This window comes from Alligator sinensis, unplaced genomic scaffold (genome assembly GCF_000455745.1).
Source record: "Alligator sinensis unplaced genomic scaffold, ASM45574v1 scaffold872_5, whole genome shotgun sequence".
In the NCBI taxonomy this organism is placed as follows: Eukaryota; Metazoa; Chordata; order Crocodylia; family Alligatoridae; genus Alligator; species Alligator sinensis.
In genome coordinates this window covers 637,352-653,074 of record NW_005842730.1, presented here as the reverse complement: position 1 = coordinate 653,074, position 15,723 = coordinate 637,352, and the positions used below count along the sequence as shown (strand labels likewise).

Below are 15,723 nucleotides of genomic sequence, written 5' to 3'. Positions count from 1 at the left end.
GAAGTCTGTGGGGGTGAAAGGGAGGCTTCACTCCACCCAGCCCCCAACACCATCAGTATGCTAAGGTGCTGGGGGTAATCTTTGGCAGGCATGCCACAAATTAAGCCCTGTGTCCTCTGAGTGCTTCTGATCCCCTTCCTCTGCTCAATTTGTTGCTCTGCTCTCTGCCCCCTGCCTGATCTGCCACCATGTTCCTTGCTCCCTCCCTCATCTGCCACATATCACATGCAAAGGCTGCCCAGGCCACTTGTGCTACTCAATGCTAGGGGATGCAGAACATGCCTCTGCAGCTCATTGGGGGTGCAGAGGACAAAATGTGCCCTGCTCAAGAGGCAGACCATTTCTCCCCACCCCATGGAGCCTGGCCTTGGAAGCCTGGTTACCTGTATTAACAATTTGCAGGGACTCTGCTTTCCCTCTGGGTGAGGAAAGCTCCTGCTTGAGACGGGGCTGGGTGGGCGATGACCTGGGTCCTCTTGCTTCTTTCACTCTTATTGAAGGCGATGTGCGTCTATTGGGGTTGTCCTGGAAGCTCGGCTAATGCAGCGAGAATTGGTAAAGTGAGGTCAGCCTATAACTGGACCAAGTGAAATGGGAGTTTGCTCCTCAGGCTTTGCTCATTTAAATGATTCAAGCAGATATGCTGCCAGTGGCTTCAAAGGCCTGCTCTGTGGCAGGCTTTGTTGGGCTCCATGTCCTGACTGTTAAGCCCTGGGGCAGTTGGAGTTGAGCATTTGGGTGTATTTGAGCTTCCAGATTTCACCAAGAGGAGGGAATTCACACAAAGAGAATGGATTCCTCTCTCTGAGGGAGGGGAACTGAGAACAAAGCCACTCTGCAAAGTGGCTAAATCATGGTTTGAAAATCCATTCAATGACCCACCCTGGCAGACAGACAGTGCTGGGCCAAAAGCCAACGGTTCAGGCAGAATTTAGGCCTTTTTCTCCTTAAGTCAGAGTTTCTTGCTCATACAGCTGTGAGGATGAAGCACCTGGAAGTCGCCCCATCTGCCCCAGGCTGTGCTGCTGCTCAGAGCTCTTTCCCAAGCAGCTGCACTTTGAAATGAGTAGCTGCTGGTTGGTTTTGCAGTTGCAAGAGGAAAGTGTGTGCAGCAGAAAGCTGATGGGCACCAGGTCCATTCCACACTAAAGGAGCTCTGAGCAACAGCAGGGAGGCACTGGCCCTACTTGCTGGGGAGCCAAGGAAAGTGGGGGGAGCAGCAGCTTGGTGGAAAGGTGGGGAGAGAAGTTCTGCTTTCCAGAAGGGAAAAGGGAAGGGGCTGGTTTCCAAATTAAGCCACCTGCACTAAGACGAGGGAGAGCAATTAGCAGGCCTAGAGACATCCCCTCCCAGTGGCTAATCTACCTTTTTACTGCCGGCCAGTCTCTGTGGGGGCTGCGCCTTGCTGGGGGTCGATTCCTTCCAGGGCCTTTCACCCCCAGCCAGGCGGCTGCCCGCTCTGTGTCGGAGCCGGGCATGAGCTGGTGCCACGGCGGTGCGGGGAGAAGGGCTCTTCCCTTTTGAGAGGAGCGTCCCCAGCTCCACTGTTGGCAGCAGCGCCCTGACAGGACTGTTCTTCACCACGAAGGTCTCGCGCCGGGGGCTTCTGGGACTCTCCCGCTCCTTGGACAAGAACCTGATGGGGGCTCGGGGCTCCCCGCCAAGGCTCAGCTCTGTCTCCTCCCGGGGTGAGGCACGCGCATTCTCCTTCGGCAGGTGGCACCCCTCCAGCTGCGTGGCCAGCCAGTTGGCCTCCTTCACAATCTCCTCCAACTTCTCAGGGCTCAGTGGGCTCCAGTTCAGCTGGTGCTCTCTTCTGGGGCCAATGCCCTCCTCCTTCACAACATTCGGGTCAATTCTTTGCGCCACGAATCTTTCAACCTGCTGGACAGGTCCGGCAAAGACTCCCTCCTTTTCCTCCGCACCGAGGCATTCTTCCTCCCGGCTGCAGAGGTGAGACCCAAATGTTACCAGCACCTGGGTGAAGGGGACGGTCCCCATCCTCCAGCATGCAAATTCGCAAGGTTTATTCTGCAGGCAGGGGCAGGAAGGTATTTTATACCTTTGTGGATTTGACTTGGTTACAGCCCAGTGGAGTGCCAATTGGAGCTAGTTATAACCTGCCTGACTCCCCTCCACAGGTTTAAAATGCCTGCTGGGATCTGATGTGTCCTTTGGCTCCCATACACACGTCTGATCTGACAGGTGTTACAGGCCTGCCTGCAGCAACCGATCAGATTCAGGACTTGAAGACCTGATCCTGAGCCCAGGCTCAGAAGTCACTTTACTAATTCATAGATTTCATAGACATCAGGGCTGGAAGGGACCTCGGAAGATCATCGAGTCCAGCCCCCCACCCAAAGGGCAGGAAGTCAGCTGGGGTCATAGGATCCCAGCAAGATAAGCATCCAGTTTCATCTTGAAGGTGTTCAATGAAGGCGCTTGAACCACCTCCGGTGCCAGGCTGGTCCAGACCTTGGGGGCTCGGACAGTAAAGAAGTTCTTCCTTATGTCCAGCCTGAAACGATCTTGAAGTAGTTTGTGACCATTCGACCTAGTCGTCATCCCTTGGGGCGCTCTGGTGAACAAACGTTCCCCCAGACGCTGGTGGTCACCCCTGATAAACTTGTAGGTGGCCATCAGATCACCCCTGAGCCTGCGCTTTTCCAGGCTAAAGAGCCCCAGGGCTCTCAGCCTGTCATCGTAGGGTCTGCTTCCCTGACCTCTGATCGTGCGCGTGGCTCTTCTCTGGACTCTCTCAAGCTTCTCCACATCCTTTTTGAATTGTGGAGCCCAAAACTGGACGCAGTACTCCAGCTGCGGCCTCACTAAGGCCGAGTACAGGGGGAGAATGACGTCCCGGGATTTGCTTGAGAAGCATCTATGGATGCAAGCCAGCGTTTTGGTCGCTTTACTAGCCGCCGCATCGCATTGCAGGCTCATGTTCATCTTGTGGTCAATGATGACCCCCAAGTCTCTTTCTTCCATAGTGCTAGCCAACATAGCACTGCCGAGCCTATAAGGATGCTGCGGGTTTTTTTTCCCCAAGGTGGAGAACCTTGCATTTATCGGCGTTGAACACCATCAGATTCTCGTCCGCCCACTTGCTGAGCCTGTCCAGGTCAGCCTGGATAACCTGCCTGTCTTCTGGTGTGGATGCTTTTCCCCAAAGTTTGGTGTCATCGGCGAACTTGGCCAGTCCGCTTCTGACTCCAGTGTCCACATCATTAATGAAGATGTTGAACAGTATGGGTCCAAGGACAGTGCCTTGGGGGACCCCAATGGTCACAGGACACCACGATGAGTGACTTCCATCGATTACTACCCTCTGGGTCCGACCCCGGAGCCAATTTTCCAGCCAGTGGATCGTGGAGGACCCAAGGCGACAACTGGCCAGTTTCTCCAAGAGGCGATCATGGGACACCAGATCGAAGGCTTTTTTGAAGTCAAGATATATGACATCAATCTCTTCTCTCTTGTCCAGGTGATAGGTCACCTGGTCATAGAAGGAAATGAGATTGGTCAAGCAAGACCTACCCGCAACAAACCCGTGCTGGCTATCCCTTAAGATGTTGACGTCGGCCAGTCCATTAAGGATGGCCTCTTTAATAAACTTTAATAATAACATGACTGGTTCTCATGAAGAGAAGTGGTTTGTATTTATGCTGGCAGGATCAGGCACCATAAGCAGGGATTAGCAACCTGTAGCCTGTTGGCTGGATCCAGTCCACAAAGATTTGTCATCTTGCCAGCAAAGGTGGGGTGGCAGGAGCTATCGAGTGGGAAGGCGAGGGAGGTGTGTGCAGGCAGCAGATTGTGGCTCTGCCCTGGCTCTGGACCATGAAGTCGCCACCGCAAGATCCTGGCCCTGGCGCAGCTTCCTGCCCGGCTGCCCACACTGCCAGCGCGGCTGGGGCCAGTCTCCATGGAAACTGGCTCCAGTGACATGGGCAGGGGCTGCTGGGAAATGGAGTCCACCGTGGGCCTAATCTGGCCAGTGGGCTGGACTCTGCCAGTCCCTGCCCTACATCCATTTCATGATATAAAGCCTGGGGACTCTCTTTTTGGTGGGGAGGAGGAACAGGAGGGGGGTAAACTTATATTAAAGCAACCCAAACCCAGTGAACTGTCTCCCCCTGATCCTGTAGTTCCCCTTCCCCACCAGCCCCTGGGGGAACAGAGCAGGAGTAACACACAGCTAATGTGGAACATGTTTGATCGCCCATTAGTCAATCCAGTTTCCTGGCACTTCTTGGCATAAGCACAAACCTGGGAGGACTTTCATGTGTGCAAGGAGCAAAAAAACAGTAGGGGGAAAAGGATCGTGGGGTAGACCCTCAACTGGCTTAAATCAGCACAGTTCTATTGGCTGCAACGAGGCCAGGTCAATTTACACCAGCTGAGGATGCGGCCCATCTGTCTTACCTGTCGGAAGGGGAGAGCTGACCAAAGTCAAATTTCTCATCAGTTATAAACTGTATCTCTGTAAAGAAACAGGATGCCATTACTTGTGCTGGAATTGATCTGCTGCCCCCATCTTGCTGTCTGGGCACCTTTCATGGCTCGTGAGGCAGTATTCTAGCAAAACCGCTGCACACCCCAACACGTTACACTATCGAGTGCCTCAAGAATTCAATAATTCAGCCTCATAATCCAGCTGCATTACCAATTTGCAGATGGAGAATTAAGGAAAGGAGAGATTTGACGGCCATGGGACTAGATTTGCCAATAGTATGGGTGAGTGTAACAACACTGACTTCAGCGGAGTTGTATTGATATACATTAGCTAAGGATTTGCACCTGGTTTCTGGAAGGGCTGAGTAGACACAAGTCCGCTTAAAGGAAAGGTGATCTGTAGGTCCACTAGGCAATTGGGTTAAAAATAGGAGGGGCCTGTTGTTCTCCTTTTTTTTGTGGTTGGCGATTTGGTGTTCTCTCTTCCCTGTGGAGGCACGGGTGTCTAGAAGCCCCATAAGTAGCCTAAAATGCCCTGAACACACACAGCTTAGCTGCATAGGTGCTCTCTACCTGTCTAATGGGAAAACTGAATTGGGGTCCAGGGTCCATCTACGTTAAAGAGCCCTTCACAGACAGGTGCATTTTAATCACAGCTGCTCATATCTTTGGTTGTCTATTAGTCCTCCCCATACCCTGTTTTTCCCTAAGCATTGAAGATGGCATATGTACCTGAGTACACAGGCTGCCCTTCCTAAAGGGGAACGTGATCTGCACTGTGGGGTGAGAAGGGAAAATGGCGATGAGGATTTCCAAGGCATGCATGTAGCTTGAGTTAGTTGGTGTTTAGGTGGTTAGCAGGTGATTAAAACTAATTCAGGCAAACTCAGCATCCCCAATCTAATGGCACAAAGAAAGCTCCAGGGTTTGGTTCTCGGAATGGAACAAAATGGAGTAAATGCAGAAGAGACTTCTTGTTTCCACGCGTGGTGTCAAGCATAAATCAGTGCAAAACGCACAACCCCACTTGAATCCCTTACCTTCCTCTCTGGATGTCTCCATCTTCTCAGGAAGCATCACAGTGAAAACAGGCCAGGGTTGATCTAAAAGCAAAATGCAGGAAAGTGTTAATTAAATCAATGCTCTTGCCCTAAGCAGATGGCAAAGATCTTTTTTTGTACTGTCACAGCTGATCCAAACCAAGAACAAGCCTATCCTTATAGGTGTTAGTTACTCAGCTAACTGTATTCCCAACTCCTCCTGCTGTTCGAACACTGCCTCCTTATAGCTGGGCTGTCATCTCCTCCCTGGGAAGAGCACACGATTCCCCCAGTCCCAGACTGGGTACGAGATGGCAGCTGCTTGAGTTTTCACTGTGATCACCTGATTTGGCAGGACTTAAGCTCAGACTGCAATGCTGATCCCTCTGGGCAACAACCGTGGTAATCCAATATGAAACAATGGATTCCTCTGGATCGGAGAAAGTCCCATTCCTTCTGATTCCTGCACAAAACGGGTCTATATCAACCAGTTTGCCAAGATGGCTACTGAGAATTGCCCAGTCCAGCCCCACAACTCCCTCTTGGAGTGGGTTTTTTGGGCTCATCCAATGTTAGTTCATTTGGGTGCCTATACAGCAGACGCTGCTATACCTGCACCTCATGTAGATACATACAGGATACCTTTAACCTACCTAGCTCAGATACTAGGAGCCGTGTAGCTGCAGCAGTGCAGGACCGCTGCAGATTAAGTACCAAAAACTTGCCCTGCTTGTCAGGGCCTTTTGCAGCTATGTGCCACAAGGCTACATTGCCAGTAATATCTCAGCTGGATGATTTCAAACCAGCCTGGGGATGAGCTGCAGTCACTGCCATAATGACGCTGTAGATAGACCACTGGTTCTCAACCTTTTTAGGCTCAAAACACCTCGACTCAAGGCACCCCTCAGAACCTGCTCTTTCCTTTCACTCACTTTTTGACTATGGAAAAATTATAGAGCAGTGTTTTTTGTTGTTTCATAGATTGTAAGGCCGGAAGGGGCCTTGGAAGATCATCGAGCCCAGCCCCCTGCACCAAGCAGGAAAGATAACTGGGGTCAGATGACTCCAGCAAGACAAGGTAACTGTCCAGTCTCCTCTTGAAGATTTCCAGGGTAGATGATTGCACCATCTCTGGAGGGAGCTTATTCCACAGTTTGGACACCCCAGCTGTGAAGAAGGTTTTCCTAAGTTGAGCCTGGTTCGATCTTCCAGGAGTTTGAGGCCGTTGCTCCTAGTTTTCCCCTCAGGTACCCTGATGAACAGTTGCTCACCGAGCCCTTGATGTAGTGTAGTGGTAAGCTGCTACCAGGTCTCCTCTTAGCCTTTTTTTCTTCAGGCTGAAGAGTCCCAGATCCCTCAGCCTTTCCTCATATGACTTGCCGTGATCATACAGGTGGCTCTTCTTTGGACTCTCAAGCTTGTCCATGTCCTTGTTAAAGTGCGGCTCCCAGAACTGGACGCAGTCCTCCAGCTGCGGTCTCACCAGTGCTGAGTAGAGCAGAAGAATCACCTCCTTGTTTTTCCTGGAGATGCATCGATTGATGCATGCTGGAGTATTATTTGCCCTCCTGGCTACAGCATCGCACTGCTGGCTCATATTCATACTGTGGTCTATTATTACGCCCAGGTCCCTTTCATTCATGGTGCTGGTCAGTTTGGTGCTGCCAAGGCTGTAGGTGTGTTGGGGGTTGCTTGTCCCAAGGTGGTGCACTTTACATTTCTCAAAGTGGAGCTTCATCAGGTTCTGAACTTGCTATCCTGTCTAGGTCCACCTGTAACTGTAGCTTATCTTCAAGCATGACCACGCTTCCCCATAACTTGGTGTTGTCTGTGAACTTGGCCAGTGAGCTCTTCACCCCCACATCCAAATCATTAATAAATTTGTTGAAAAGTACTGGACTGAGCACTGACCGCTGCAGGACGCTGCTGCCTACTTCTTGTCAGGATGACACAGGTCTATTCACTATGACTCTCTGGGTCCTATACTGCAGCCAGTTTTTTAACTCTGAGACAGTCAGGTAGGTAAGTCCACAATCCTCCAGTTTTCTTGGGAGGACATCATGGGATACTAGATCAAAGCCTTTTGGAAACAGGTCAGAATGTTTTTAACACCATGGATTCCTATTTGGAATCTCTGGGTTTGTCTCATGGATCGTGTTTGCAGACCTAGGAGTGGTAAAAGTGTGTGGTGCCCTTGAAAGGATCTCAAGGTACACCAAAGTGCTGCAGCCCCTTGGTGCAGATGCACCCCAAACCATGTTCAAATGCAGGTCCCTTGCTTGAGGTAAGTGCTGCTTTGGGCTGGCTGGCCCATTGGGATAGGAGCGTGCAATTTGAACACTGCTGATGCTCAGTCTGGTAGGGCAGGGGGATGCAGCAGGATGAAAGACAATTGCTCCTCAACTGCTAAGCATGCTGCAAACCCCACATAGAAGGCAAATACACGCTTCTGGTGTGTGGTTGTTCTCCCTTCAGATCACCTAACTCCAGCTCCCAGGCACGGCCTTGAAGCAGCTTTAATCAGTGTAGAAATGCTCTTTAACTCTCCCCCCTCTTTTTTTTTTAATCTCTAGTTCCCAGCCTAGCAACACAAGGTTTTCATCATAGTGGAGACAAGGATCCAAGATCTGTGAAGCTAACATCTCACTCCCACTATCTTCCTAGTGTGTATTCAGATGCACTTAGTGGGGAAGCCATTGAGTTGAGTTCCTATACTGCTCCCATTAAATTCAAGCACTGTAGGTGCTTTATAAACATCCCAATGACCCCAATAAAAGTTGGACTAAGGTGTTCCCCTGGGAAGTCCTGCAAGCTAATGTAGAATAATTTCCTCTTCTAGAGTAGGTCACAGTGTTCCCATTACTATTGCATATCAATATTCATAGCTAACATGTAGCAATTGCTATGGTATTTCTAGCCTTATTTCCTGTCCGCTCTACTTCTTGCATAACAATTTAAAAAGTGGTGGCAATTATCAAAATGAGAAGGTAGGGACTGCGCTGCATGTAAGAACTCTCCAAGTCTGTTGGCAGAGAGCTGCTAAGACCCCACGATGCCATTAAGAACTGCTGTAGGTTAATGGGCACTAGCAAATTCACGATGGAGCTTTACGGGAATTTTTTTGCTGATTGTTGCCACAAGAAAAGGAGCATCAGTAACAGCGAACAAACCTTGGCTTTTCTCCCTTTTTTTTTTTTTTTCCAGTTTGTACATTTGAGTTTCACTTTTTCTCCTCTTCCCTTGCTTAGGCCCACTGCAGCAGCATCCCCTCTCCCCTGCTGCTTGAAGGGAAAAAGAGTGACACAGGAGGGCAGCAGTCACTGAGTAGTTGGAGCAGAGCTAGGTACAAGACAGGAAGCAAAGGAGGCAGCAGAAACACAGATAACTATGTGGGAGCAAGTTGCACTGCAACAGGGCAAAGCTCTGGATGGGTAGTTAAGTAGGGACCACGGTGCAAGAGGAGCAAGTAGATTAAGGCTAAGGAGAAACCAGGGTTGGGAAACACCTGACCTGAAGGGGTATGCTCTTGGAGTATGTAAACCAAAGCAGGCAGTCTGGTCCCAGCTGCTGGGGATGTTGCTCTTGAAAGCAGACTGCTAGATAGAAGGCTGTGCACCCTGGAAGGCACCCTGGAGGCTAAGGGAAGACCCAGCTGGTAAGGAAAAGACTTGCAGCACTGTAGAGACCTGAGGTGGGGGTTTGAGCTCTAAGTTAGAGACTGGTGGGTCTGTCCTTATGTTTAACTGTGAAGTTTGGGTGCCCCAGGAAGGGTGCTGTCAAGGTGGATGCCAGGGAGGCACCCTGCATTATGGGACTGCAGTCCTAGGGCCCAGGCCAGGGAGGCAGGGTCAGAGGGACCAGTGCAGTAGCTGAAAACCTAGAGAAGTAGGAGCCTTGAAAAACACAGAGAAAGATCTGCAAAGTGTGGTTGTGGGCATGGGTGCAGCTGGAGGCCACGATTATTTCCCTTATGGTGATTTGTATCCTAAGGCATGAATAGTGCCAGGAGGGCCATGATTTAGTGCCCTAAGGCAAAACTAGTGCCACAAATGCATGAGTCGGACTGAGGGTAAACTGAAGCTCACTGTAGGGCCCTGAGGCAGCTTTCCTAAGTACTATGATGCATTTATCAAGGTGAGGCAGAAAGTTGAGGGTGGGGGGTACCTAAGACACTACAAGGTGCCACAGCCATGCTCTGGGCCGGTCCTACTACACCGGCACCTGGTAGATGTTTAATCACACGAGTAATTTTACATCTGTGATTGATCAGACTTCCCTGCACGCGTAGGTGCAGCAGCACAGCCTCAGTCTGTCAGTGTGCCCTGGATGGGACTGGAGAAGGATTCTGCGGCAACACTAGTGAAGAGAAAAATAATCTTTAAAATATTGTTTGCTTGGAAAGCCTCAAAGACGAGCACTCAATTCAATACAGGACTAGCACCTCCCAGTACGTTTAACTTTCTCTTTCTTTATTTAAAAAAAAAGTTGATTAGATTTCAACTTGACAATGTCCCTTTAAACAGAGAACTGAAAATCTGGGCTCAATGGGAAGTTTTGTGGGACGGCATGATGAATGGAAAGAAGCTGTAAATCTGGATGTTTGCTCTGCTCCCACCTTGCTGTCTGACCTTGGGTAAGTCACTGCACCTCCCTGTGCCTCAGTTTCTCTGCAAAAAAGAGGATAGAGAGACTGATGCATCTCCCAGGAAACTGAGGCACTGAACTGATATGTGCAGAGGGCTTTGAGAGCCTCAGATTAAAAGGCAACAATGCGAGGTCTCAAAAGGTCAAACCTCTCAAACCAAGCTTCTAGGTATCTTTGTTTTTCATAAGTCAGACCCAAAATAGTTGCAGGCTTCCATGCATCTGTGCCATCCAGTCAACACGCCTGTGCTCACGCTGGAAAAAGAGCCCAGGAGTTCTGATTTGTAACAGCCAACTTGTACTTATGAAGGTCCCCCATGCTGACTTGCTTGATAAGAAGGGTCAGTAGCAAGATGTTGCCACTAGTTTAAGCCAGTCAAGATAGCTTCAAAGCAGTTGGCAAACCAGCTGTTAGCTGGTTGTCATATTGTCTTTGTCTTTGGGTCCAGGTACTAAGAGTTTCAAAGCATCAAAGCTGAAAGAACCTGAAGGATCATCCAGTGTCTCCCTAAAGATCAGGTCTTTACAATCCCCCGTGACTGACTGCCATGCAGAATTTACAGAGAAAGGGGTGAGCATAGCTGCAAGTGCTACCTTGGCTCCAAAAATCAAGCTGTTTCCTTTCCTCCTTGTTCACCCTCCTGATAAAGATTCTGCAGCAGGGACTTAGCTGCTCCTTCTGCCAAAAATGCCAGCTGGATTCCTCCTCAATCAGTGCACTTTGTAGAGCTAAGAGGGGTTCTTTTCTTGGGACAGCATATGATACATGAAGTTGTAGGAACTAAATGGATGGAGTTAAAAGGGTCTGTTTTCAGATTAACCACTTTTCTGGCCATTAAGAGCTATTTCTTAAACGTTCAAACCCTAATGGCCTTAGCAGCTGTAGCAATGATATGTGAAAGGGAGGGAAAAGGAATCATAGTCTATCTTACCCTGGTTTGGTAGAGTGTTTACACAATACTCTCTCTAGTTTTTAAGAGCTATAATTTCCGTTCAGCCTCTAGACTTAGTGTATCTACTCTTTGAAAGCTTTCTACAGGAATTACATGCAGTCTCATACAGAAAGAAATCATTCACTTCTGTGCTTTCAAGGAGAGAGAAGCTCTGACATCCCCCATCTTGTCAAGAATGATATGAAACAGCTTGTGACAGGGCACCTGCCGTGCCTGCCACTTTAAGGTTTCAAGTTGGCAGTCAAGCAGCCCACAGGTGGGTGCTAGCCTCATCAAGGCTAGCACATGACCCCAAGAGGGCCCTGGGATTGGCTGAGGGGGTATACAGCAGTCTCCTTTTTAACCCAGGTCCACAGCGAGAGAAGCAGCAGTTTGAGCTGAGCAAGCCAAGAGGCAACATCAGGCTGAGCTGTTCCTGGAACATCTTGGAGGTAAGGGCAGGAGCTATGGGGGTGGCAGAAGACTCCTGGTCCTGGGTATGCCCTGAAACTGCACCCTGCCAAGGAAGGGTGGTTTGGTGGGACTCCCTGTGGCAGGGGAGTCCACAAGAAATGCCAGGCCATTTGCCTCCCTGGTGACAGGTGAGGAAGGGTGCTTGAAAACCCCAGCCCCTGCCTGAGGGCAGGTTATGATACCAGAGGAGAGTGGGGCCAGGTAAGCACAGCATTGGGGCTGCCAGTGCCCAGTGTTAGGGGCCAGGCATGGCGGCAGCCACCGGAGCCCACAGGGTGGAAGACCCCAGTGAGGGGGCAGAGAGAGTGTGGCCCTAGAAGGGGGGGTAGAAGGCCCAGAGAGGGGGTTGCGTGATAGTGAAGTGGCACAGAGGAGGGGCAGAAGGCCCAGTGAAGTGGCCAGTACATAAATGGCCCAGTTGAGGGTGGTAAGATGAGTGGCTCTAATGAGGGGCAGAATTACTGAATTGTGAATATGGAAATACTGCATGTATAGAAAGACCAGAGAGAGAATCAATATCGGCGAGGTATAGGACATGTGTAAGGGGAGGTTGGAGCATGTATCAAGTCCCTTGGCATCAGGAGGGAGAGCAATGGGCAGCCTCCCACCTTAGAAACAGCAATCATATTTAATTCCATCAAGGTGTGGCAGGAGAGTGAGGCAGAGGCTTAGCCCTGCACTGGCAGGTGGCTGGCACTAAGACCCACCCCTAAAGGCCAGTCTGTTACACAGCTCTTCCCTAACTTCTCTAACTGGCTTTCTGTTCTTTCCTGCCACATCTCTTGCTACATCTTTCTTCACAAGAGCCAGCTTAAGCCTTTGACAGGTAAGGGATTCCTTCTAAGAAGGGATAAAACACTTATGCTTTCTCTGGGCAAGAAGTACCACTTGCATGTGCCTATTAATCCCTCTTCAATTATTTGCTATACCTCCTTGGACTAGTTTTATTTCCAACATCTTTAGTCAGCTCTTTGCCACTTGTAATTGTGCAGAAGGAGCAGCTCTCTTCTGAACAGTCCATACAAGAGGCAGCTATTTTGTATGACTCGGAGCAGAATGAGAAACTCTGATTTTATTTTCCTCCTTTCTTTTCACCAGAGTAGAGATTTGGGAACTGACCTAATTTAAAGTCTATGAATTTAACCTTATCATGTAAGAAAAATCTGTCTTGGCTTTTTTAAAACTATCAAAATATCACTGTTCTAATTTAAAAATTAAATATAGATAACAACTAGAAGCAGAGTTTCTTCTCTCTGGCTCCACAACAGACCATTTGTGTGGCCTTGGGAAGTCACTAGTTCTCTGCCTACTTTTTTTGGGTGTTGCAAGACCAAATGTAATAATGTATGCAGGGTGCTTTGAGATCCTGAGATAGATGGTATAGAAGAACAATGCATATTCTTCTGGTCAATTTATTTTTTTTTTTTTCCCCAATCAAGTGCTACCATGTCAATTTGCCAGGAAATCAATGCTTATGGACCGAATAAAATAAGGGGATAAAAATATCCCCATCTTATGAATATTGTTGTACAACCTGCAGAAGCTAGAGACTATGGTACTCGAATTCAAGTTAAGCAGCCTAAAGAGAACAGTAGCCAAGGACCACAAAATGTTTTAGTATATTCTGGTTGCCAGCACTACAGGAGAAAAGCATGCATATCAGCAAAAAGGTTAAATTTCTAGGTTTATGGCAGGGACCTCATGAGGACACCTAGTCAAGCCTCCCGCTCCAGGCAGGACTGTCCCTGACAAAACCATCCCAGCCAAGTGTGTTCAACTGGCTCTTGAAAAGTTCCACGGAGGGAGAGTCCACAACTGCTGTAGGTGCCTGGTCCAATGCTTGACCACCCACATAGGAGGAACTTTCTGACTAACTTCCAACTAAATTTCCTCTGCTGCAGCTTGAGCCTATTGCTTCCAGTTCTGCCCCCTATGGCCACAAAAAAGCCAATCTATATCCTCTCCAGCTTTGCCCTCTGAATATTTGAAAACGGTTATCCAATCGCCACCTCTGTCTTCTTCTCCAGACTATGTAACCCAGGCTCTTCTAGTCTTTTCTCATAAGTCATGCTTCCTAGGCGCTAATAATTTTTCACTCCGCTCTGGACTCTTTCCAAGCTGTAGACATCTTTCTTGAAGTGAGGGACCCCAAACTTGGGAACAGCCCCCCAGGGAAGACCTCCCCAATGCTGAATAGAGTGGATGAATCACTTCCTTTGATTTGCAAGTGACACTCCAGTTCATATAATCCAGTTAGCTTTTGCTACAAGAGCATGCTGTTGGCTGATATTCAGCTTATGGTTTACTGTAATCCCCAGGTCCTTCTCTGCATTGCTGCAGCCTAGCCAGTCACTCCCCAGTCTATATTCTATGCATGCAATTTATTCTACCCCAACTGAAGGACTCTGAACTTGTCCCTGCTGAATTTCTGTCTTTTCTATATTTGTCCTTTTCCAGTCATCTGGGACCTCCCCCAACCTCCACGAGGTCTCAGGGGATAGTCAATGGCTCTGAAGTTACCTCAGCTAATTCCTCCACTACACTAGAGTGCATCCTTATCTTGTGGCTCTAGTTTCTTACCTGTTCTGCCATTACCTTGGGCTGCTTGACTCCTTCCTTATCTTTGCTGCCAACTCTGCTTGTCATCCGGTAGCTGCCTCTATTTGTAAAGAAGGCATTAAATACTTTAGCTTTTTCCACATCCTGCATAACTAGGTTGCCTTCTGTATTCTGTAAGGGACCTACAGTTTCTTTGATCTTGACATGCTTGTAGAATCCCTTTTTATTGCCTCTTATGTCCCTTGCCAGCTGCTTCTCAAATCATGCCTTGGCTTTCCTAATTTTCTGCTTATGCAATACTTTTCTACCCTTCCCTAGTATTATGATCAAGCTTCCATTTTTCCCTCTTGAGTTTCAACTCGCTGAAGAGGCTGTGGTCTAGCCAGACTGGTCTCCTGTTGGCTTTCCCATTCTGCCATTGCATAAGGGGTGTCCATCAGGACCTGGGGGAACATCTGTTCACCAGAGCGCCTCAAGGGAGAGCAAGGACCAATGGTCATAAACTCCTCCAAGACCATTTTGGGCTGGACATAAGAAAACATTTCTTTACTGTCCGAGCCCCCAGGACCTGGAATAGACTCCCTCCAGAAGTGGTGCAGGCATCTACTCTGGACACTTTTTCAAGAAACATTTGGATGCTTACCTTGCTGGGATCCTTTGACCCCAGCTGACTTCCTGCCCCAGGGGCAGGGGGCTGGACTTGATCTTCAAGGTCCCTTCCAGCCCAGATAGCTTGCTCCTGTGCCCTTAAAAGGGACTCCTTGAAGTACAGCCGGCTGGACTTGCCTCCTAAGGGATCCTGTCCACCAGGTCCCTATGTCTGCTTTCCTGAAGTCCAGCATCTTCCTTCTGCCACTCCCCTCCCTGGAGAACCTCACTTCCCAGCCACCGTCACCCATGTTTCCCTTCTCAACCTTCCTCCCTGGCTGTGAGCAGCAAGTCGGGAAGAGCCTCCCCCTTAGTTGGCCTCTCCCCTGTCTAGACTAAAACGATCAAAGCTACCCCAGCCCGCTGCCCCGCTCCAAGACCCTGCTGGGCTGCTTCGTGCACAGCCGTTTCCCTCCCCGCAGATGTCCTGACGGGTCAGGCCCCACACGAGACCCAGGTCCTGCGCTTCGGAGGCTTCCTTCCACTGCCTGCCTCTCGTCCTCCTTGTTCTGGGGGGCTTCTAGCAGCCTCTGGGTAAAGGTCAAAGTGGGGGGAAGCTGTCGCAGGCCTGCTCCTGGTACGAGCCCTGTTGGAGGATCGAAGCAGCAGGTCAGGAGCTCGAGTCCGGGGTCTGCTCGTCCCCGTTTTAAATGAAGAGGCTGCGGCTCTGCCAGCTGGCACAGGGGCCCTGGAGAAGAGGCCTTGGAGCCGCCCGCGGGAGCCCGCACGGGGGCAGCTGGGAGCCGGGCCCTCGTTTTTTTTTTTTTGTTTTTCCCCCCCCCCCCAGGTCCCCGCTCACCGGCTCCGCGCGCTCCGGTCAGGCCCGACCCAGCGGGGGGGCGTGGCTGCATTCGAATTCTCCCTCTGTTGCGTCACAATAGCCGCGCGGCGGCGGGGCGCGCTGATTGGCCCGCCCCGCCCCGGTCCCGGAAACACGCGGCGGCGGGATGGCGGCTGTGCCCCCCGACTCG

At 49.9% G+C, this 15,723-nt stretch overlaps 2 protein-coding genes across 4 annotated transcripts in view; one reads left to right on the top strand and one right to left on the bottom strand.

The window, feature by feature from the left end:
- PSRC1 (proline and serine rich coiled-coil 1) overlaps positions 1–15,594 on the bottom strand; it is a 19,355-nt gene extending 3,761 nt beyond the window's left edge. Inside the window, exons 1-6 of the mRNA XM_025216349.1 lie at positions 15,552–15,594; positions 14,126–14,204; positions 5,496–5,558; positions 4,426–4,483; positions 1,366–1,945; positions 384–537 (exon numbers count right to left, since the gene is read on the bottom strand). Of these exons, the coding sequence (XP_025072134.1) occupies positions 384–537; positions 1,366–1,945; positions 4,426–4,483; positions 5,496–5,532 (829 nt within the window). The 5' untranslated portion in view covers positions 5,533–5,558; positions 14,126–14,204; positions 15,552–15,594. The remainder of the gene's footprint in view (positions 1–383; positions 538–1,365; positions 1,946–4,425; positions 4,484–5,495; positions 5,559–14,125; positions 14,205–15,551) is intronic.
- The window catches only part of PPIL1 (peptidylprolyl isomerase like 1), a 25,230-nt gene continuing 20,947 nt past the window's right edge, over positions 11,441–15,723 (top strand). For all 3 annotated transcript variants that reach the window (XM_006034368.2, XM_006034367.1, XM_006034366.3), the window contains exon 1: positions 11,441–11,523. The gene's annotated coding sequence lies outside the window, so the exon portion shown is untranslated. The remainder of the gene's footprint in view (positions 11,524–15,723) is intronic.